This window comes from Macaca fascicularis, chromosome 12, assembly GCF_037993035.2.
Source record: "Macaca fascicularis isolate 582-1 chromosome 12, T2T-MFA8v1.1".
NCBI lineage: Eukaryota > Metazoa > Chordata > Mammalia > Primates > Cercopithecidae > Macaca > Macaca fascicularis.
This window is the reverse complement of record NC_088386.1, coordinates 56,648,081-56,671,804: the sequence shown is the minus strand read 5'-3', so window position 1 is coordinate 56,671,804 and position 23,724 is coordinate 56,648,081. Positions and strand designations below refer to the sequence as shown.

The window sequence follows — 23,724 nt, the reverse complement described above, 5'->3', positions numbered from 1 at the left end:
GGCCTGCCTCGCTCGGCCCCTCAACGCCCCGCCGTGTGGCTCTGGAAGGGACCTAAAAGCCCTCCCGGCTTTCTCCTTTCCTCTTCCCCTCGCTTCCCAGGGGCCCAAGGCCGGCATCTCAGTTTCCCTTTCCGGCAGGGTCAGGGGTGAGAGGGAGGAATTCTTAGGTGTCACCTCCTCACCCGCCTGGAGGCGGCGGCTAGAGAGACGCCGGGGCACCCTGAAGGGGAGGAAGCGGTGTGCCACGAATTCTCTCTCTTAAATGCTCGCGTTATCACGGAGGAGACTTTATAAACACTTTAAACACAACACCAACCATTTTATCAGCAAAAGCGAGGGGAGGGGGGCGTACAGTAAATGCTGAGAGATGTTCAAGAAGCCCCGAGACGTTCCCTGCGGAAGGAGAACGGAAGAAAGAAAATTCCGGACGGAAAAAGAGTAAATATTAACTCCACACCTAACCACTTCCCCAGCCCCAAACTAGGAGAGAATCTGCTAAGATTCAACTCCATATCTAGATCGTCAATGTGATGTTAAAAATAGGGTTGCCAAATATTGCATGGGGCATTCTTAGAGTAAAAAAATGGTTATCTACCTGAAATTCAAAAAATTTAACTGGGCATCCTGTATTTTTATTGGCTAAATCTGTCTATTCTAACTAAAAAATATTCTGCTGAAGAAACCATACAAGAAGGAAGGCTCATTGTCTGATGTAATGAGGTTATTGGGGACATGTTTAATGGAACCTTGCCTGGAAAAAGAAATTGAGTTTCTCCTACAGCATACTTTTGTAAGCACATGGTAGGGTGGAGGAGGAAGAAATGACTGAAGCGACTTGGAAATGTCCTTACATTATATTTGAGGAGGAACTGGCAGTCATTGTTGCCACTTCACTAGGAAATGGAGCCGGGTTCCCTTCCTAAGGTTGGCAGACTGGGTCTGGCCCACAGAAACCCTCCATCCCTGGCCGATAGAGCGTACCCTAGCATGTCTGCAAGTGGAATGTCAGTTACAGTGGTTTCCATGCCGGCATTAGTGCGTATATTTTTCCTAAACCTTGACTATGGAGCCACGTTACCCATTGGTATTTAGTTTATTTTGGAAAAAAGTTGCGAACTTTAAAGGCAAAGTCTGCTTTGAAATGTATGAAAGGCTTTAACTTAGAAACAGATCTCATGAAAGAGGGTCTTGCAGATGCTGAAAGAAAAGGCTTTTGCAATGTCAATAGTAAAACCTCAGGAAAAACGCAACAAAACAGTGGGTCTTTGCATATTGAAGTGTGTGTGAGAGGGTGAGGAGTCAGAAAGCTGCCTTTCTGGAGGAAGCCTGCTGCTTGCATTGCTTCCCCAGCCCCAGTCAGAGAGAGCTTTTTCAAGCAAGCTTTATCACCCTTACTGATACTTTGGATCCCCAGTGAGCTAGCCTTCCTTTTAAGCCAGTTGCTTGAAGTGGTCTGAATACACCCACACAGGATGCCCCTTTATCACTGGCGGGTAGAGCTATTTAACAGCTGCAAATGGAGAAACTATTTGTCTAATGAGTGCTGTTTTCAGAGTTGATTCACCAACACTCTCAGGGGAAGATAATATAAGGCCGAGACCTCCTGCTGAGCTGCACAGCCATCTCCAGACAGTGAAGGCCAAATGAAGTATTTGGTTGGTTTAGAGAATGTTTTAGTTCCAGATCGATAGTTTTAGAAAATACATAAGCTCACTTCCAGTTCATGCTGGTTAGCTATTTTTTTTCCCCCAGACAAACTCTAACCTAGAATTCACAGTTAAAAAACCTAGCACTGTAGTTTGGCAGTTATGGTAAGTTTAACTCCATACTCTAGAGGTACAAATCATTTTTTATCTTCTCTCATGTTAGTTTGTGTCTACAAAAATATGTTCCATGACTTGCTCTTCCCTCATTGGAGCAGGCCAGAGAGATGCTCAACACCCAGTGAGTTAAGGTGCCTCTTCTCCAAGCAGAAGTGGACTGGGGCCCTTGTTAGAGTGGTGATAAATTGACAACATCAATTGATTGATTGACTGATTGATTAAGATGGAGTCTGGCTTTGTTCCCCAGGCTGGAGTGCAGTGGCGTGATCTCAGCTCACTGCAGCCTCTACCTCCCAGGTTCAAGCGATTCTCCTGCCTTGGTCTCCCGAGTAGCTGGGACTACAAGCATGCACCACCACATCCAGCTAATTTTTGTATTTTTAGTAGAGATAGGGTTTCACCACGTTGGCCAGGCTAGTCTCGAACTCCTGAACTCAGGTGATCCGCCTGCCTTGGCTTCCCAAAGTGCTGGGATTACAGGCGTGAGCCACCTCACCTGACCGACAACCTTTAAATAATAAACCCCACTCCAGTGTCAGGTAATGTCAGGCCCCCTCCTCTCTCTGTGGTTCATTCTTTTGTGTAAAAAGACTTTGGGTAGGACTCAGGCATCCTCTGAAACAAAGTACAAAGTCAGTGAAAAACTATATTTTATTTGAGGTAGGGGTTGGTCATGGAAAAAACAATAAATTGAAAAAGACAGGAGAGCTTGAGTTGAGTTCCAACTATTTGAGTAGGTGTGATAGACTCATTTATTCTCTTTAGATACAGTGGGGTATTTTTTGTTTATTGTTTGTTTTGTCCACACAAAAAGAAAGCTGAATTAGGCAGTCTTTAATATTTTCTTATTTTATTTATTTATTTATTTATTTGAGACAGAGTTTCACTCTTGTTGCCCAGGCTGGAGTACAATGGCGTGATCTTGGCTCACCGCAACCTCCGCCTCCCAGGTTCAAGCGATTCTCCTGCCTCACCCTCCCTAGTAGCTGGTAGTACAGGCATATGCCACCATGCCCGGCTAATTTTTTATTTTTAGTAGAGACAGGGTTTCTCCATCTCTTGGTCAGGCTGGTCTTGAACTCCTGACCTCAGGTGATCTACCTGCCTCGGCCTCCCAAAGTGCTGGAATTACAGGTTTGAGCCACCACGCCCGACCAATATTTTCTTATTTTAAAAACAACTATTTCTTGAATTATTTTAAAGTGAGAAGTCATTATTTGTACACTCCTTCCAAAGGATATTAACAATAGCCATTATGCTTTATTATTCAAAACAAGTTTTTCCTAATAAGCTCTAAACAACAAAGGACACATGGGCAAGTGCCAGGATATCCAGGCCTTCTAGATTCCAAAGGGACATTCAACCATGGGAGATGGGTTAAACGCCAAAGGGTTGCATAATCAAGTGCAGATTCTCTGGAGATGTGTGTGTGACTTTGAGACAGACATAACCCTGTATAGGCAAGAGAAGGGGATAACATGTTTGAGAACTTCCTTCAGTCCTATTATGGGATTGATACTTCAGAAAAAAGAGCACTACAGTAAGATGAAAGCTACAGCTATGCAGTAAGTAAACGTGGCATAATCATTCTGAATATTCTAGTGCTTGGTGCACTTTAAAGTGTGTGAATTCATCCATGAGGAGCTCTGAGGATGGAGGAAGTTGGCAATCTAGGAACTGGTTCTAGAAATGACCCAAGAAACTTGCTTCTTTGTATTTTTTTGGTGATAGAAGGTGATGTTTCTTTTAATTTGAGGCCTTCTTCAACTGTAAGCTCCCACAATCTTTCGCTAAACAGACTTCATTCACATTCTGAATCTGGTTTTTGTCTCACACATATTAAATTTTACAAAACAGAAAGAAACAATAGAGCTTATTAGGAAAAACTTGTTTTGAATAGTAAATTAAGCATAATGGAAATAGGCACATGTTTTAGCACAATTTTTTCCCCTTTTATACCAATTGAACATTTACATCTTTTTCAAAGTGCTGTGATTTTCCCCTTAAGTCTTAAGCTGGCACCACCCACTTTCAACAAATGAGACTTATATCACTTGTATCTACTGAGAGAAATCATTGTAATACTGTGGATTCCAAATGCACAGCCTTCCAAAAAAGAGTTTTACTCAGTCACCCCTAAACTGTATTAATCAAATCAATGTGGCATTCTAAGAATCCAAAGAACTACCTAATTTCAAAGACAGTGTAAATCAACTGGCAGCTCTGACTGATTTCAAATTATGCCCTGTTTTCAGAGACTGGAAACCTGTACATTCAGAGGTACACCTGACTACATGGTGTGTTACTAAGAGATATGCCCCAGGTGGAGGAATCTTCAAAGCCAATATATTTTCTTTATAACTGGTGTCAAATTGATGTATATATTAAAAAATCTTGGAAAATGATCTCAAAAAGGAAGTAACAGCCCAATGAGCCATATGTTCAGGGAACCTAACAGGTTTCCATTGGGACCAAATTTCACTTCACCTTTTTGTCCTTATGTGCAAATAAAAACTTATCTGTAAATACACCGTTAAAACAGTCATGCAAATTTGTGAGGTCTGTAGATTGAGAGGAAATTACACTAAGCCTATAAAAACCAAGTTATTGGAAAATAAATAATTTGGTGAGATACATAACAACATGGAATTGAACTACATTTATTTCAGCTCTATAGATTCACAGCTTTAGAGAGACATTACTTCTATAGAATTGGTTAATGAAGCAAAGGCTGGTGAATAGTTAATAAATTGCTTAATTTTGATGCTGATGGAACATCTGAATCTCCACGTTTACATGAATAAATATAAAGTTAAAATTTGTTTTGCTGTTAGATAGGTTGCTATTTTAACAGATTCAGACACAAGGGAATTTTCCAAATGCCAGCTAATACTGCAGCACCGGAAAGTCTGTAATACACCAAGGGCAGAGGCCTGCTTAGTAGTTTTCCGAAGAGTGGAAAGCAGAAAACATTAACATTTACTTACACAAAATCCTTTATGTAACTCTTCTAAGATTTTTCAACTTAAAAACTTTAAAACATTTTGTATGATTTTAGTAGATCTGAAGTTTGCATTCAGCTACTCTATTGGTATGCCTGGGCATATTCTAAAAGGAAAAATGATTCATTCTGGGCACTTGTATAGTTTTTCACATGACTAGAATCAATGAGGATGGTATAAAAATACCAAAATTTACTCATTTTAATTTCATTTTTGTGTACTTTTATATTACAAAGCAGAATAATATAAATGAAACCTTTGTGTATATATGACTGAGCTTTAGCAAACCTTATTTTAAATTGATTTTTTAAAAAGGACTAATGGTGTGTAAAGTTATGCAAAGGTAAGGGTCAGTAGAAGAAACAATTACACTGCACAGGTATTTGGTTACTCTGGCGGTCCATCCACGGCTTACGGGAAAGGAAGTTTTATGATGTTTATAAGGATAGTTTATGTAAACCGTAACAGTAAAAATATTTTAATGGTAGGAATAAAAGTGTCCTTTAAGCGCAACAATCAGCTTTTACGGTCAAAAAGTAACGGGAGGTTGTATCAAATCTCAGGTCCCCGCCTGCATCAACAGGTTCCAAAGGCTTCTTTCAGCAGACTCGGGTTCCGATGGACTCTTTGTCGGAGGGGCGGCCAGGGCACTGCTGTTTTTGACCAGCTTCTCTCAGGCCAGAGTATAGAACAGAGCGGCCAGGCGGGGAGCTGGGCCTCTGGATCTGCTCCTGGCCCCATCTACCCCCGCAGTCTCCGCAGCAGTGGGGAGCGCGGCCCGCTTCTTTCCAGGACCTTCTGTCCCCGCCACGGCCTTTCGAGGGAACTCTCGAGGCGCAGACGGCCCCTTAGTAAAGTCTTGGGGTCAGGAGGTCAGGCCTTGGAAGCACAGCTAATGTTAAGGCCCTTTATGTGTCTTCGCAGCGATCATTTAAACCGTGGACCGGTCGCTCTACTGAAAGAGGGGCTTCAGGGGTCTAAGGGCCGCAGCGCGGGAAGCGTTGCAGGGGGGTGCTGACCTCGCCGACTCGCCGCAGGCCAGCAGGGCGCGGCCGCTGCAGGGCGGGTTGGGGGCGCCTGGAGGCCTCGGGGTGGCGGCCTCGCTGGGGCGGGGCAGGGCAGGGGATCTGCGGTCAGTCCTGGAACCCTTCTTGGCCTTTGTGGCCCTGCCACTCTTTCCAGCCTTGGCTGTCCCTAGCCCTTTCTGAATTCGCCTGGACTCCCACTCGCACTCGCTGGCCGACGCGTTAGATTCACCAGAAAGCGAGTGGGCGTGAGAACGGGGCTCTTCGGCCTGTTCCCCAAGACATGGATCCTGGATGGCGGGTCCTCGCCCCACCGCCCCGGGGAGTGGGCGCGCGGCGCCGACCTAGCCCTCAGGCGAACCCGCGCGGGGCCGCGCTCCGCCAGGCCGGCTCGGAGGGCCGCGCGGGGGCTCCCGGCCCGCTAGGGACTCACTAGCGGTGGCTGTGTTCCACTCGCCAGCGGCGGGAAGGACGCGCGGGAAAGCGAGGGAGCAGGAAGCGGGTGGCGGCGGCGGCGCGGGGCCCGCTGGAAAGGAGGGAGCGCCGCAGGCGGGAGGAGGGAGCGCGGAGGAGGGAAGCCGGGAGGAAGGAGGGAGCGCGGCAGGCAGGCGGAGGGAGGGCTGATTAGCATGCAGCAGCGCTCGCGCGCCCGGCTCCATTGTTTTAACACCTCCCCTCTCCTCCGCGCCAATCTGTCACCGTTCAGCAGGCGAACGCTGCTGCCTCAAATGCTGCTCTTCTCAAATGAGACGGATAATTAGTTGCCCCGCACGAATGCCGCACTCTTCTCACCCCTGATTGCTATCACCTTCTTGCTCCTGGCAGTTTTGACACCTCGTAATCAGCCTGCTGCTTTTCTCTTTTCTTCCCGACTTCTGCTTCCCTCCCCCCGCTTTCCTTCCTAGTTTATTTATTTATTTATTTATTTATTATTTTAAATGCAATCCCGGTGCCTATTTGGGCGAGTCCTCCGCCGAGTTAACCTTCCGCGTATACATGTGTGCATTTATCTGTATATGGGAAATTGGGTGCGCCTGTGCGTGAGCGGGGGGCGGGCTGGCAGTTTTGCGGGAAACACTGCTTGCACGCCGAGAGAACTCGCTTCTCCTAAAGATATTTTTGGGAAGGGAGGAGTTGCGGAGAGGGACGGGAGGGGAGAGTTGGGGAGACCTCAATTAATGCTTTAAAGATCTCTTAGAAATTAACAAACTGGGGAGTCTTGGAATCTGCTGTCAGAAGCGTGTTTTCCCCTCTCTCCTCTAACAAGCACTGACAGTCTAATTACTGTAGCTACAAGCAGCTGTCGAGGCAGCAGCCGGGGAGAGGAGGCGCCACAGGCTGGGCGCACCCGGCCGGCCCCTGCGCCCAGCCGAACCGCCGAAGCGCGGCCCGACGTGGGGAGGATGGAGAGGGGCAAGGCCCCGCGCCGGAGAGCCCCGGCGAGCCAAAGGCGGGTCGGCAAGCCGGCGGACACGCTTATTGTTTCCTAAACTCTTTACCTTGAAGGTTAAAAGATGTGAAGAAAGGAGGGGACGAAGAGTGGGAAGAAAATCTTATAAGCTTCTATCCACCCCTTTTCTACCTCCTCGAGCTCTCCCTCCCTCCGTGTTGGTAAAATAACCACGCAACCCGGGGCTGAGGGGGCGGGGTGAGCCAGGCTGGAGTGTAAGAAAGCAGATGTCCCCGCTGGCAGCAGCCTCAGCCTCCGGGGAAAGCTGCACCGGGGGGGCCCTCCCGAGGACATTCACCTCCCACTTCTCAGGCATCCCGCTCACAACTGCCTCGCCTCGGCGGGGGTGGTTTTTTCAGACTCGGCGTTTCGCGTGTGCAGCTTTTTTACCTGGGAGCTGTTCTTACCCGGCCACGCTTAGCAGATGCCAAAAGCCAGCAGCCCCTGCACGACTCAGTCAAGAGACAGAGGGAGAGACCTGGCGGGTGCCCACTCCACCTTTAGAGCGGTGGCCCGCGCTTCCTATGTAGAGCAGGGCGGGGGCTGCTCTCCAGGCCGCCTCTCCTGTGGCCCCAAAGGGTCTCTGTCCCTCACAACGTGGAGCTTAGGGTGCTGCTGGAACGCAAAAGAAAACCGAGTTTGCTAGTCCTGCTAAAAGTGGTGGGGGCGGGGAAAGGATGGGCTGGGGAGGAAGGTCAGTAGTACACTCTGAGTCACTTTCTGGGCCATAGACTTTCCTGTGGTTGTCAGCAAGCACTTAGTAGATGTCAACTGTGTTGAGAGGAAGTCTTCCCATCTAGAAAAGGACAGGGGAAAAAAAGAATCCCCTTTCACGAGATAGGTACAGTGGTATATTCTGGCTGGTACACGCTGGGAAGTTTTTATTTTTAATTTTGTGTGCGTGTGCGTGTGTGTGTGCGTGCGTGGAGAGGGGAGGCTGGGTGGGCGGGAGGTGGGGGAAGGGAAGAAACTTGGATAATTGTCTAGGCATTTCCATTCAGCCCTAGTGGCAATGAAAGAAAGATGTACATGCCTCAGAACCCTTCGCAGTGAATACCTAATAATTGCTGTCACCTTGGTGAGGAAGATGTCAATATGATGTGCTTGGCACTGGGAGAAGTCGAGGCACCACTCTCATTCTTCCACAAGTTAAGGTTCTTCACTGGGGCACAGAGGTCTGCTCAAATTCCCCCACCCCACACCCTCCAGTTTAAAGCACTTGCTTCAAGAAGACTTAAATTTTTGAGGGTTGCAAATCAATGCTTACTTCATAAAATGGAAGCCATGCCTTAAACACTTTTAAGAATCAGGGGAAAAGAGACACCTAAAAGGCGAGAATCATAGGGAATAAAAATGAAAGGGAAGTCTCATTTTAAACAAATTTTGCAGCCTTCTGAATTTGGTATCCACTCTCTCAAATGTCTTTCAGTGGCTATCAATCAGGCTGCTAACAATGAATAACAAATTTCTCAACAAGAATATGAACATTTCTAATCTAAGTTAACAAATATGGATAGTCCTTGTAGGGTTTTATATTTGCTCCCATTAAAAACAAATGTTTCTTTAGAAAGTTTAGTTTGAAAAATAATTCTAAAATTCAAAGTGATTCACTAATTGTCAATAAATGCCACCAAATCTGGTCATCACCTTTCTACTAGGTTACTGAAAAGAAAACAAGAATTTTATAAACTTCCCTAAAAATGTGATTCCTTCCTTTTTTTTTTTTATATCAAGAACAAAGGACACACTACTGATCACAACATAAGTACCTCTTAATATTTAATTTCATCATGTAGCTATACACATAGTAAAATTAAAGCCATGTATATTATTTTAAAAATCTTAAGTGTTTAAATAATTCTACCAGTTGTTTTATCACTGGACAAGAAATGTATTAGGTTTGATATTTACAAAGATGTTTATGTTGTCTGCTATTTTCTATTATAGGTTTATTTAAAGAATATCACCTATAGCATAAATAAATTTTTCAATAAAAACAAACTAAGAAAACCCTAGAAACATTTGACATCACCAAATTCAACAGCTCTCACTAGAAATCCAAGCAATAAGCTTAGATATTTGAAATAAACATAAATTATGATTATATAACTAAGTCACATATGTAATTTTGAATTATAGTAATAGCACTGTAAACATGAATACAAAGGATTGCAGTTTTATGCAGTTTTTTTTTGTTTTTCTTCTTTTAGGCTTATTTCTCCTTGAAAGAATAGAATGATCTTTTAAAAAAATGAAAGAGTTATACAGTAAATCTAGAAAACAATTCAAATAGCTGTGAAACTAGATTTTCCTATAAATGATCTTGAATTTAGTTTACAATCAAGTATTTATAGTATTACAAACCCCAAATCATCACATAGAACTTGGTATGTCTGTTTTCAAATGTGTCTTAAGTCTCTCCATTGAAGTGTGAATTAAGATGCCGAAGGAAATCCCCTCTGGATGTAATGGATGGTGGGAAAACTGCTTGACAGAATTCACATACTCGAGGTATATGCAGTTCTGAGTCTGTGCCACTTAGTACCACCGAGTCACTGTTTTGATTAGGAAAGGGCTTCCAAATGGGCTGCAGGAAACAAACAAAAATATCTGTTACTTATGTTTAAATTCAAATAGCACTGGACTTCAAATTTGAATTTTTGAATGAGTTATGTATGAGCATATATATTTAATTCCCTAATATAAAAGCAAATTACTTTTCCATGAAGTTAGCATAAGGACATGACTCAATTCTTGGTTTCATAAAAGGGACAACTAAACTTTGATTAAAAGCCACTTGGGACACACACTTATGCATTTTATCATATTTAAAAAGATTGCAGCTTTAGCATGCAATTTTTAATACCCAATGATCACAACGTGAGTAGTTTTGGAACAATAGTTAATACTCTGGTCTTTTAAATTAAATTCTGTCTTTTATTTTTTACAATAAAAACCTTAACTTATAGGGGCTTTATTAATTACACAGTACACAAGACATGATGTGTGTGTGCATTGCGTCTTACTCAAAATCAATTTCACTATTGTTTATAAGCAGATACAGTGAATACATCATACATGAATCAGCATTATTTTGATTTTTAAAAAGAAAATTTTCCTTTTAAACTACTGAACAAATTTCACTGATCAGTTATCTTTTATTTGTTTTTTAAAATGCAAATACTTAATCATTCAACAAAATCTAACACATGCAGTGTTTTGACTTCTTACTTTGCTTCTGTTATATAATAGGTAGTTTGGCCTTACTCATTCTTGTGGCTGAATAAAGTGAAACTTGTCAATAGTTGCCTGGTTAAAGAATTATGGCAAGTCATAATCTAATAGAACCACCTCCACTATAACCAGCACATAAATACCCTTTCATAACTGCATTTATTCTTTTTTTTTTTAAACTTCTAGAAGGACAAGAAATAGCATTTGGCTTAATAATAGCTACACAATAGATGTTTGTTAACTGGAAAATATTTCCCTGAATTGTGTAAAACAAATTATTTTTTAAAATTTCTTTCTTATGTGGACACAGGTAAATTACTCTGACACAGCTAAATTCTGGTATTTTAATCACCTCATAAAGTCAAATTTAAAAAGACCCCTTATCCTCCTATTACTAATATGTTTTTAAAGTCACACAGCCTAGTCTAGCACCTGACAAGTGTTACTGTTATTTCCCCTAACTTCTTTCATTTTGGTTAACCAATCATTTACATAAACAGTATATTACCGATTGAAGCATTTGGGTTTCACGACATCACTGTCTTCTTATAAACAGTTTACTGGACAGCTGTGTACAATTGGTATAAATATACAACGTCTGTCTAGGCACCCAGATACATTCAAATATCAGTATGGAGGACTTATAATAATGCTGACTCAATTCCTTTCATAAGAAATGTCAATTTTATTACAAAAATAGTAATATTTAAAACAAATGTTATAAAATTTAAGGTAAAATAACTTTCTTTGGAAAAACTTCTTTGGTAAAAGTAGTAAAAACTGTGAGCATACAAGCAAAAATCTAGTTAGAGTTAACTTGAGTCTAACTTTAATGTTTTCAGTTTTAAACAAAAAAGTACAAATCACTGTAATGGGAAATTGATATGGCCAGAAATAAAAGATTATTAAAGATAGTCCTTATTTATATAAAATAGCAAGAAATTAAATCAGAAGCAATTTAGCTTCTAAATTTGGTAAGCCAATCTTCTGCTCCCAATTTACCTATTAAGTCCATATTCATTTTTCTCTATTAAGAACTTTTAGTTCAGATTTGATCTCTTCATAGAATTTAGTTGGGATCCCACTCACTGACTCAGCAAAGTAAAAAAGAAAATCACATAGAACAATAATAATCTGATACACTTTAGTCTTGGTTATGATAGCTGAATATATAAAATAGATGTTTAGTAGTAATGATTGATATAAAGTAAAATTCTTAAATATGCAGCCAAAAATTTCACTTCTCTTTGTTACTATCTACAAACAACTCAGGATTAAAAAAATTATTATTATTATTATTATTATTATTATTATTATTTTGAGACAGGGTCTTGCTCTGTCACCCAGGCTGAAGTGTGGTGGCACCATCACAGCTCACTGCAACCTCGAACTACCTAGCTCAAGCAATCCTCCCACCTCAGCTTCCCAAGTAGCTGGAGACAATAGGCGCATGCCACCACAACCAGCTACAAATATCTATATATCTATATGTATTTGTAGAGACAAGTTCTCACTGTGTTGCCCAGGCTGGTCTCAAATTCCTAGGCTCAGTCAATCCTCCTGCCTCAGCCTCCCAAAGTGCTGGGATTATAGGCATGAACCACCGTACCTGGCCCAACTCAGGAATTTTGTACTTATACTAGCTTGTATAATACTAGCTTTATTAATACAAATAAAATAGCTTAAAATGTTTTTTAAAAAACTCACTTTAAGAAATATTCTTTCCATCCTAAACTGTAACATGGTCTTCAAAACAAACTAATTTCTTTGCTTTTTCTGCCAAAATATCAATTATCTAACCTTATGCCCCATGTCTTGTGACAACTCAACACTAATTCTCCTGAATTTTTTAAGCTGAATACTTTTCCATCAAGTTGTAATCACATACCAGCTGTTTCCCTTGCTGTAGTATAGAAAGCAAATGTACAATGCAGGGTGCCATCTACTGAAACATGAATGCACAGACTAGTAAAAGAACAAGCAAGACATATAATAGAGAAAAAAGTAACAAGCATTAGAACTGATGCACTTCACAGCTCCACAGGAATTCTACTTGCAATAAATGAAATTGTTTAATTTGTTTCATTTAGTAGCAACTATAACAGAGACTATGATGTGAAATAAAGTATAATGAACAAGAACCTAAGTGAGGTTATAATTAAAACTTATTGTCAGCCATGCCTAGTTTTTCCCACTACTAAAATATACCACAGCTTGACAACTGCCTTCTTTGCATGCTGATTTAAGTCTATAACCTATAAGTGTACTTAAAGCAAAAGGGTATTAACAACTTTAAAAAAAAAAAAATCTCAAGGCAAAGAGAAATCAGACAAATGTTTGCAAGTTACATAGACATTTACATCAATCTATTTTCATAAGCTTCTGTTTTTTGTAAAAATTTTATAGTTTTCATTTGCTTTCAGACATTAAACTTTTTTTTTAACTAAAAGAATCATTCTGTGATGGAACTTGAATCTAAAAGGGAGGGCAGGAGTGGTTTGGGGGACATAAGTCTGTGAGATTTAGAAACATTAAATAAAATATCTGATATCATACACATGCAGAGACTATTTTAAAAATATACTAGGCTACATGTTCATTTCCAGATTAGCAACCAAAACCAAAACTAAACCCTACAGATCTACGTACTATATAACTGAGGATATAGTAGAAGTATTCATTGAAAGATAGTTCACTTATGTTGATAAATAGGAATGTAAGATGCAATTATTTACATAAGATCGTGAATTCTTATAAAGATGAATATGATATACAGAAACTATTAAATAAAACAGCATTTGTTTCACACTATGAAATTTAATAATCTTATTAATCCTGAGTAAACAAGCTTTGAATAAGGAACTAAGAAAGTGACACCACAATAGATACGGATAAGGCTTAACATGAATTTTTAAATGACATAAATTCTAAGATACTTTACAATAGTTTTACCATATTCAGCTTTTCTAATTTCATGTCATTTATTATAGGACTTGTTTTTCTGAAACCCCTAACTTTGGCTAGACAGTAGTTTAAAAAGGATGTCAGATAACGTAAAAGAGATGCATATCTGTCCATGTATGGCAAAATGTGTGTTCACACATAATAATATATTTGTTAACGCAAAACAGTTACCTGCTGTGGTCCTCGGATAGCTTTTCCTGGGGAATCAAGTGAGGGAAAAGGTGCATCAGATGGGTCCAGAAGTGGGAAGGTATTTACATATAATGCATTATGGTCTCCAGGTGGCAAACACGCAGCTCTATCCAGAGTTGTCCTGATACAAGGGTTTACAAGATTTGAGGGCTTTGTTTTGTCAGTTGTTTTAAGGTTTTGTATAGCTGAAGCTATGGGGTCAATTCCCTGAATTTCAAATAAAGTTTCTTCTGTTTTAACAAAGTTCCCTGGGTGGTCTCTGAACTCCGTATTAAATTTCTCTTGGCACATTGCCTCAGACGTGGCAGGACTAAGGATGCCGGGTCTCTCTGGAGTGCTATGTAAGAAAGTCGAGTCATTGTCCATAGGTGGAAACTTGACATTGAATTTAGAAAGTGATTCAAAAGAGGTGTCTTCCTCATCTCTGCACAGTCCTCTTGGTGTGACACATGTGATGGATGGTGCACCTCTATTTATATCATCTTTAGCCTGAGGCTTAAACAGCGCCTCTTGTTTATCTGTTTTATCCGTACACTGTATAGGCACAGAGCACTGTGTCTCTGCAGGGAGAAGAACACGAAAGAGAAACAGTCACATTCAAATCATTAAAAAAAAAAATCTGTTCAATCAGCTTTGGACAGATTATTATTATTTTTTCTATTGGTTTTTATAGCAAATGAAGACAACTGGGATTTTAAAATTTGCTACCATCTTACACAGAATATTAGCAGTCTCCAGCGGGTGAACTGAAACACAGCTTACTAGTTGCAATTTAACTACTTTGTCTTTTCCTAGGTCTTTTGCTGTAAGCTTTGCATCTTGTTCAGTTACACTGCTCCAAGCTTAAAAACATTTGCTTGTAGTGTATACATTTAAACATTTTTGTCAGTAACGGAAGCTATAACTGTGTTTGCTTAGACAAATAAGTTGTTAAAAGGGAAAATCTTACTAGGTATATCTAAAATTAGGTCATTTATTATTGTCACTGTCTAACTAAGTGTATCACTAATCAGTTTAGCCACTGTCTGCTGTCAATAATCCATGTGAAGACTGGTGGTTGCAGGAGTTGGGAAAAGGAAGACAGTGAAGGCAAAGGAAGGATGAAACATTGTGATGCATGTTAAGAAAACTGCGGATGAATAGATTATTTTCTCATCTTATATCTTTTTTTTAAAAAGACCTCTGTAAATAACAGGTAAATATCTGGTAGATGAAATAGCCTCTGTAGCTCATTTATCTAGAGCCACTTATCCAACAAATTCAGCTTTCTAGGACACAGTCAAAAGCTAGAAGGAAAGTAGAGCTTCTGAGGAGCCAGAATTAGAGCCACAAGGTTCATAGATACGTGAATTTTGTTCTTATTGTCATTTTAGATTTATTCTAACAAACCTGATGGTATTTCCCTAGCTCATAGCTGGTTTGAAACAAAAAATTAAAAGGGAATATGAGTTGCTAAAGGCAGACATAGATATCAACAGGAACTAAAAGCATAGGAAAAGACAGGAAAGACAAAAAAGCTGATACAAGAACTTTTAGAAAACACTACAGTCTAATACAGAGCTAATGAGTGCTCAATACAAAAAAACAATAATCAAAGTACTCTCCATCTTGATGATTCTGAGACACTAGAAAAAGCCAAATTAAACTCCACAACGTCCCTTAAAGAAGGCACTGAAGTTGGTAATGCATATATTTTAAGGATTGTCATCGGCACTGTTGAACATTCACAAATGGAGACATTACCAATGATGCAAATTTAGGTAGACAGGGTATACAGAACACAAGGTATACAAAGTGTCTGTACAGGTTAGTAGGCACTTAACAAACGTCACTTCCTTTATATTCCTTTGGTCTTGGCAGTCTCATGACACCTCTCTGTCTTTTGCCAAAGCACATTCCAATGTAATATATTTTTTTCTGTTTGGATATGTGTAGTATAATGCAACCAACTTCTCTGGTTCATCTTGTTGTACACCTACTGCCTCTCTTTATACCTCTCTTCATACCATCCTTTCTTACTGGATTATTATAACAGCCTTTAAACTGCTTCCTTGCCTCTAAATTTGTCTCATATCCAATCTGTTGTCTTCATTGCAACTTCCCCTCCATCCCTCGTTCTCAGAGTAGTTTTTCTAAAATACTAATCTGACCACGTTACCTTCCTAATAAAATCTTTTGATGGCTCTACAAGGCCCTCAGATCTCAAAAAAGGCTTATCGACTGTTCATTACTGGCCCCTGGTCACCTCTCCATGCTCATCTTTCACTCCATACTCTGGCTATAATGAACTTCGTATAGTTCCCCAAAATAGCCACACTCTCTTGTCTTTGCACCTTTGCACATGCTGTGCAGACTGCCTGAAGTGTCCCCTCCCATCACTCTTTGCCCAACTCTTATTTGTCCTTCACATCTTGGCTTGGACATAAGTTTCTCTGGATGACTCTCCCATGACTCTTGGATGCCCTGAGGACTGAAACACTCTGTTATATAGTTACGCGTTGCTTAACGATGGCACGTTTTGAGAAATGTATTCTTAGGCAATTTTGTCATTGTGCAAACATCACAGAGTGTACTTACAGAAACCTAGACAGTATAGTCTACTACACACCTACACTATACGGTATAGCCTATTGTTCTTAGGCTACAAACCTATACAACATGTTACTGTACTGAATACTGTAGGTAACACAATGGTATCTATTTCAACACTGAAAAGGTACAGTAAAAATACGGCATAAAAGATAAAAAATGGGTACGCCTATATAGAGCACTTACCATGAATGGAATTTGCAGGACTAGAGGTTGCTCTGAGTCAGTGAGTGAATGGTGAGTGAATGTGAAGGCCTAGGCCTAGTATTACTGTACATCACTGTAGACTTTATGAACACTATACACTTTGGTTACGCTAAATTTACACACACAAAAAAGTGTGATACAATGTAACAACAGCTACCTACAATGTCACTAGGGTGATATGAACTTTTTTTTTTTTTTTTTGAGACGGAGGTTTGCTCTTGTTGCCCAGGCTGGATGGAGTGCAATGGTGCGATCTCGGCTCACTGCAACCTCCACCTCCCAGGTTCAAGTGATTCTCTTGCCTCAGCCTCCAGAGTAGCTGGGATTACGGACATGAGTCACCATGCCCGGCTAATTTTATATTTTCAGTAGAGACGGGGTTTCTCCATGCTGGTCAGGCTGGTCTCGAACTCCCAGCCTCAGGTGATCTGCCCAGCTCAGCCTCCCAAAGTGCTGGGATTATAGGCGTGAGCCACTGTGCCTGGGCTGATATGAACTTTTAAGCCCCATTATAATCATATGGGGCCATGATTGTATATGCAATCTGTTGTTGACTGAAAATGTCATTTGGCACATGACTGTATTTCCAAGTATAACTCTCTTTCTCCCATTAAAGTAGGTTTTTTGAGGTCTTAAACTATGTTTTGTTTCCCTCTAACTCCAGACCCCTGCCCAGTGTCTGGCACGTAGTATGCCCCTAACAAACGAATTCTGAATGAATCTGTAATCTCTCCCTTACAGAGCCTACTATAATAATCAACATTTACCAGATATTCTGTGACTAGAAGTGCTATAGTAATTGTGACCAAGCTTAATTGTTTAGCTGGATTTCTTTAGCCTCTGAGGTTCTTAAAGTCCATTAACTCTCGAGTAGTCATTCTTCCTGGCAGTAGACTTGAAAGTGGCAGGAAAGTCAAGGAAACAGTACTGTCTTTGTAGATGACATTTGCTACTTGCAAATAACAAATCAGGAAAATCAACTGTTGAGGTAATCAGATTCTGTAACACCCGAAGAGGAGAGACTTATCAAATGATCTTCACAAGGAGAACAAGGTGAATGCTGAAGAATCTGCTACTGCTGCTAATGGCAATGACTATTAACATTAATAGCACTTCCACATGGCAAGCACTATTATAATAATTGTATGTATATTAATTCATATAATAAAGTAATCCTGAGGTAGGCACTATTATTATCCCCACTTTACATGTGAAGCAACTGGTTGGAGAGGTTAATTCAAAGGCCACACAACTATAATAGTAAGTGGCAGATCTGCCACTGGAACCCAGGCGATCTAACTCTAGATTTGTGCTCTGATCCATTATGCTAAATTGAACATGTTGGTTTCTAGATATAGAGAGAAGTCCCCAAATTGACAGAAATGTGCTTTGAATTATTTTTCCAGCAGTTGATCTATCCTGGCTGTGAACAAAATGTGGAGAAATCAAACAGCTCTAAAAAAACAGATATTTTCTTTCAGCAAAGCTAGCTGGCATAAAACTCAGCCACATTAAAATAATCTGAGTTAATCTGCTCAAGCAGTGAGAGTTATATCTATTAAAAAAATTTAAACCTTAGATTTCTAATGCTACTAGAAATCTAAGCTGAGACAACTTAAAACTCAAATGAGATGCATGAAAGCACTTGTCATCCTGACACCATATTGAGAAACATGATCAGGTGAGCAAATAGCTTTTCTATTTTGTCTATTTTAAGAATACTTAGTTTTGCAAGGAAAAAGTAAAATGGGAAACATTTTTAGATTTCCAAATTTTAAATATAGGCTATCCATTTAGTTACTTCTCAGTATAATTATTTTGTATATTGACAAAAGAAAAAGACCTCATGATTTTTTGTCACCCTGCTCATGGATGTTTGTTACCCTTAATCCTATATTCTTCTTTCCTAATCTCTACTGAAATTGGACACTCCTTTATGAACCAAACAGTACTTTATTTGAAGCTATGGATAAACATACATTTTGTTTATCATTTCTCAAGTCTATTGCCATATGTAGATGAGTAGAAAAAACAAAGTAATAATAAAAAGGAAATGTAAAAATTCTACTAACTCAGTATTTTCAAATGAATCATCTGGTTATTTAAAAGCAAACATCAAACATTAATACAAAATAACACAGGGACAATACACATACCTTTTCCCAGATATATTATGCAAATCATATTTGAAATAGTTCTTCTATATTTTTATACAGTATAGCATACATACTTGGAAACCATGAATAGGCATCTTTTCAAAAAATATTTTTTCCTTTCTCCTTTTGATATACTATTGTCAGAGCATAATATTTATTTTGGTTTCTCTTTGGACCCCAGCAAAACTTCACTAGAGTCTGTAGCACAAAATATTTTGAGAATAATATATTTATTATTTGTGACACTGTTAATATAAAGCATAAAAATAAAGCATCAGGAAGCAGTTTTAGTGGAGAAGAAATTGAAGTTAAACACTCAGTGTTCTAGTTGACAGATACATACTCAGATTTAGACCTGTGCAATTTAAAAATGGTCAAAGTATTAAGCCACTGATAATGAGGTAAGTTTTCTGTGTAACAAAGAATATATCACCATTACAATGCCTTGAAAAGATGTTGATGTTCAAAAAAGCATGTTTATGAATTCTAGGTACTACATCTCCATAGCTAGCATATTTTAAACAGAAATAATTCATTTACTTCAGAGGTACCTAGTGACTTTAGTCCATACAAAAGATCAATTTCTCATGAAAATGACAAAAATTCAGGTGAAGAAAAGAGTTGTTTTTGGGGAGGTGGGAGAAGGGAGAGAAAGAACCAAATTATATGTATCTACAAAGATTGTTTTGCTTCTGTAATACCACATTGTGTAACTTTTCTGAATATAAAATGGTAGTAGTAGCAAAAAGTGAATTTACACTACAAAATTATTTTAAATAGCCTAGATGTAAGAGCTGCAAGAAATGGAAAATGATCTTTAATTAAAGGGGTGTTAGTCAGCAAGACTACATCTCTCAGAGTGAAAACTGTAAATCACATCCCTTGGGAATTGTCTGCAGAATAGCTCAAATCACAAGGGTAAAGGAGAATTTATCATTATAAATGATCAGTTTACCTTCCTTTTGTTTGCAGAAGTGTTTGGTTGCCAGACCTAATCCCTTGTATTTTGCTATTCATATAGAACTACTGAAGCAAATACCAGGAAGCCAGTCTGGGGTTTTAGGAAAGGGTGGAGCATTTATAAAACATACTATAACACATGTGTAAAACAAACGTTCCTTCTAAGTTGTATTTTATACTAAATGTATATTTTGTGCATTAAACAGGACTAGCACTCAGGAAATTTGAGTGTCACATTTTTATTCTTGAACCAAATGAGTTCAAAGAATTCTTGAGCCCAGGAGTTCAAGGCTGTAGTGCACCATCACGCCTATGAATAGCCACTGTACTCCAGTCTGGACAACATAGCAAGATCCTGTGTTTAATAAAAAAAAAAGAAAAAAAAAAACAGGAAAAAAACATCTATCCATAGTGTATGTAATGAACTTTCAGGCAGAACTTACAAACAAACCTGATGTTATAATTTTACTTAGCTCATATAATATGGTAGTATGGCTTCAAGGTCGCTTATTCACATAAGAGTTAATGTTTAATAAGTCCCCCAAACAACAACTGAAAACTTTCAAGGATATAGTCAATATTTATTTTGTATTTTTTAAGGTGGGATTTCTCATTAAGATAATTAGTAATTATGTCTTTCAATTCAATCTATATAGTACCATATACAACAAAGAAAAAAAAACCAACAAATACATATGTAATGCACTACAGAACTTACACAGCATGTACACATTCAAATATACGTGGATGAGGGGTAAATTACAGATGCTACACAATTAATAGGCATTCAGGAATATTTTCACATTCAAAAAGAAATCAATTTCAATCAATCAAATCAATATTACTGTAAATTAAATTAAATCTTACCAGTTGCAGTGTCTGGTATATTAAGTTTGCTTAAGTGGTCTTTCTGTGCTTTTGCTAGCATGCATATTCTATGAAATTCTTCTTTCAGATCCCAGAAAGTCTTCTCTATACTACCCCTAAAAAATAAAAATCAACATTTTAAAATGTAAAGCTATAATTTCCAAGTTTTTTAAATAATCAAACTTATGTAGTACCATTTTATGTGCCACAAAATATTTAAAAGTTAAAAAAAATTTTTTAATTCCTAGACAATATCCCAAAAACCAGCTTGTGTTTGTAGAGGGCCAGGCACAAAGTAAGTGATAAATTAAAAGTTTTAATACATAAATATAGTATAGTCTAGCATATCTACTTATTCATATATACACTAATGCTGGCTGTCTTATTCTCACATTAGAAATTTCAATGCATTGACTTTTGTTCTCTGCAAACATCTTAAATAGAATATTAAATATTCCTCATTTTGGTAAAGTTCACATTAGGATCCATCCATATAAAGAAATATGGCCTTAACACTTGGTTTATTGAAATAGTAGAGCTTTAGAGAATTCAAGTTTTAGATCCAGCTCTGCTATTAACTGCATGACTTGTTTAGGTCATTTTTAACATGTAGGACTCTGGGGATGGTTACTTCCACTTATTCTAAAAGGCTATTTTTTTGCAATTGTTAAAGCTTAAAAAAATATATATATATAAAATATATTTCAGTATTGAAAATTTTTAAGAGTTGGCAAAAAAAAGGATGTAGAACTACCTTTCATGGAGCAAAGGACTGCCAAGACTCCTTGCTGAAGTTTCTTTTCTAGGAGAAGAAACCTCTTGTCTTCTTACCTTAAAGATACAAAATGATTACTATTACTACTTTAAATTGCTTCCAAATTCAAATGAGATCAAGTAAAAAGAAAACACAAAGGAAAACTTATTTACCTTCCCTATTGAAAAATAACTTGAGACAGCTTATAGACCTATATGTAATATACAATTGATTTTTTTCTTTAAATGAGAAAAATCAATGAAAAAGGAAAATGAAGAAGGAAAGTCTGAAGAGATGAAATATTTCTGGCAACTTCAATTACTATTTCCGGTACTGGTAATTTAAGAAATTTCTCAAATTCAACTATTGATCAAAATTGCTGCTCTGTTCACCAAGCACTTCATATGCCCAGAAACTTAGGGGGAAATAAAATGTATGTGTTTACTTCTTTTGATATTCAGTAAAAATGGCCTATATATTTAAATTAATGTGTTTGTCTTGTGTTATAGATTCTTTGCTGAAGAATGCAGCTGTATTAAAGGAAGAAAGAAAACCAAGCTACAGATCCTTATAATTCAACAAGCATTTAAAAGGTTTATAAAATGGTGCAATTATGTATTTAAGCTGCTTCAACACAAGTTCTTGCCTTTCACTCCCACCCTGTGGCTTACACTGGTATTACATCTATTCTGACATTTAAAAATCAACATTAAAGAACATGTTGTAATAATGTATTCTATGGCTTAAATATTTAAAAAATTTTACACCATACCTAGAAAGTGTTGTGTACTTTCTAAAGCTTATAAACTGACAAGTCCAGAGATCTGAAGAATCCTAATACCGAATCATAAGTTATAATTCATCCAAAATTGTATAGTTAAATTTCAAATCCAAACCAGTGGATATCTATCTTTAGTGACATTTAGATTTTATTTAATTAAGGTCATTGTAGCTATTATAAATGGAAGACTTTACTTCATTGTGTCTTATCACTTAAGTACCTCACTCTTGCTTTTCAAAATATTTCTTTCAATTTCTTCAGTCTTATTTGTTCTCTAAGACAAAGACTTGATTTCAGTTTGTTTTTCTTAAAATTAGTATCTTCTTCAATTTATTTCCCAGTTTTTTCTAAATAAATACTTTAAATATATATAGAGTATTATTTTTATAGTATCTCAAAATTAGTAAAATAAAATCTTGCCAATACAAACAATTTGTGATTTTATACATTATATTGTCAGGCCAAAATAAAATAAAGATTATTTTGTTGCTGCATATCATGTGTTTGACAAACATTCAGGTCATATATTCTTCTGGATTAAAACTGCTCTACTGAGCTTTATAATGCAGTCACATCAGAAGATATTTTCACATTCACAGTTTTTTTTTAAAGTGGTAGACAAAGTTTTTCTATGGTGTTTTGTGCAGTAAGAACACTCAATGGATTTTAGTGTGGACTAGGAAGAAAGGCAACATTTTACAGCTAGCCAGCCAGTCAGAACACCACAAATATGAAACAAACTTTTCAAAGATTTTATCATTAAGTCTATATCAACAAAATCAGAGAAGAGGTATATTAGGAGAATACTTGGTCTGGCACAGTGGCTCATACCTGTAATCCCAGCACTTTGGGAGACTGAGGTGGGTGGATCACGAGGTCAGGAGATTGAGACTATCCTGGCTAACACGGTGGAACCCCGTCTCTACTAAAAATACACAAAATTAGCCAGGCGTGGTGGCAGGTGCCTGTAGCCCCAGCTACTCAGGAGGCTGAGGCAGGAGAATGGCATGAACCTGGGAGGCGGAGCTTGCAGTGAGCTGAGATGGCGTCACTGCACTCCAGCCTGGGCAACAGCGTGAGACTGTCTCAGAAAAGAAGAAGAAGAAGAAAGAATACTTGTATTTGACAATTTAATATGGTCAAACAAACCATAAAATAAGTGATTAAATAGAATGACCTCCTTATAGTGAGCCAAGATTGTACCACTGCACTCCAGTCTGGGCGACATAGCAAGACTCTGTCTCAAAAAAAAAAAAAAAAAAAAAAAAAAAAAGAGTAATGCTCTGTAGTTTTAGGCTAAAACTGGAGATAGTTACAGAAAGTGGTAAAGATAGTGTTCTAAATTCCAAAGTCCTGACTTTGACATAAACTAGGACTGATTGCTTCTGAGATTAAAGAAGTATTAAAAACTAATGGAGATGAAGAGGACTGAAGGAAAAGATAAGAAAAAAATGGCAAACCTTTGTCTCACTTGGTAAATAATTGATGCTAAATTCTGTGATGTTTAGATTTGATAACTAATGTGGGTGAATTTATCAAGAAAAGATTCCTTGGGTGTATTGGCAGGAGGTGAAGGAGGACTCCTTAAGGAATTCCTATGAAGTATCTAAACTAAGGTCTCCAGCTTCTTTGGGGTTAGAAACACAGCTCTGCTTACTATTATTTTTGTTTTTATTGTTATTGAAAAAAAGTATTAGTGGTTGTACTAGGCAATACACTG

General features: G+C 38.4%; 1 protein-coding gene and 1 long non-coding RNA gene across 12 annotated transcripts in view; one reads left to right on the top strand and one right to left on the bottom strand.

The window, feature by feature from the left end:
- The first annotated feature begins 313 nt into the window (after positions 1-313).
- Positions 314-21,957, top strand: LOC107126896 (uncharacterized). Its single transcript, XR_001483914.3, has 2 exons — positions 314-438; positions 21,733-21,957. It is a non-coding gene; the product is annotated as an uncharacterized lncRNA (long non-coding RNA).
- Positions 9,063-23,724, bottom strand: part of TANK (TRAF family member associated NFKB activator) — a 105,431-nt gene continuing 90,769 nt past the window's right edge. For 9 of the 11 annotated variants that reach the window (XM_065525562.1, XM_005573302.4, XM_074009292.1 and 6 more), the window contains 4 exons: positions 21,224-21,300; positions 20,470-20,585; positions 13,670-14,250; positions 9,063-9,887 (listed from right to left, as the gene is read on the bottom strand). In XM_065525562.1, the coding sequence (XP_065381634.1) occupies positions 9,711-9,887; positions 13,670-14,250; positions 20,470-20,585; positions 21,224-21,300 (951 nt within the window). In that variant the 3' untranslated portion in view covers positions 9,063-9,710. Of the gene's footprint in view, positions 9,888-13,669; positions 14,251-16,841; positions 19,958-20,469; positions 20,586-21,223; positions 21,301-23,724 lie in introns of those variants that run through there. The other 2 variants (XM_074009297.1, XM_074009296.1) reach the window with 2 other exon arrangements.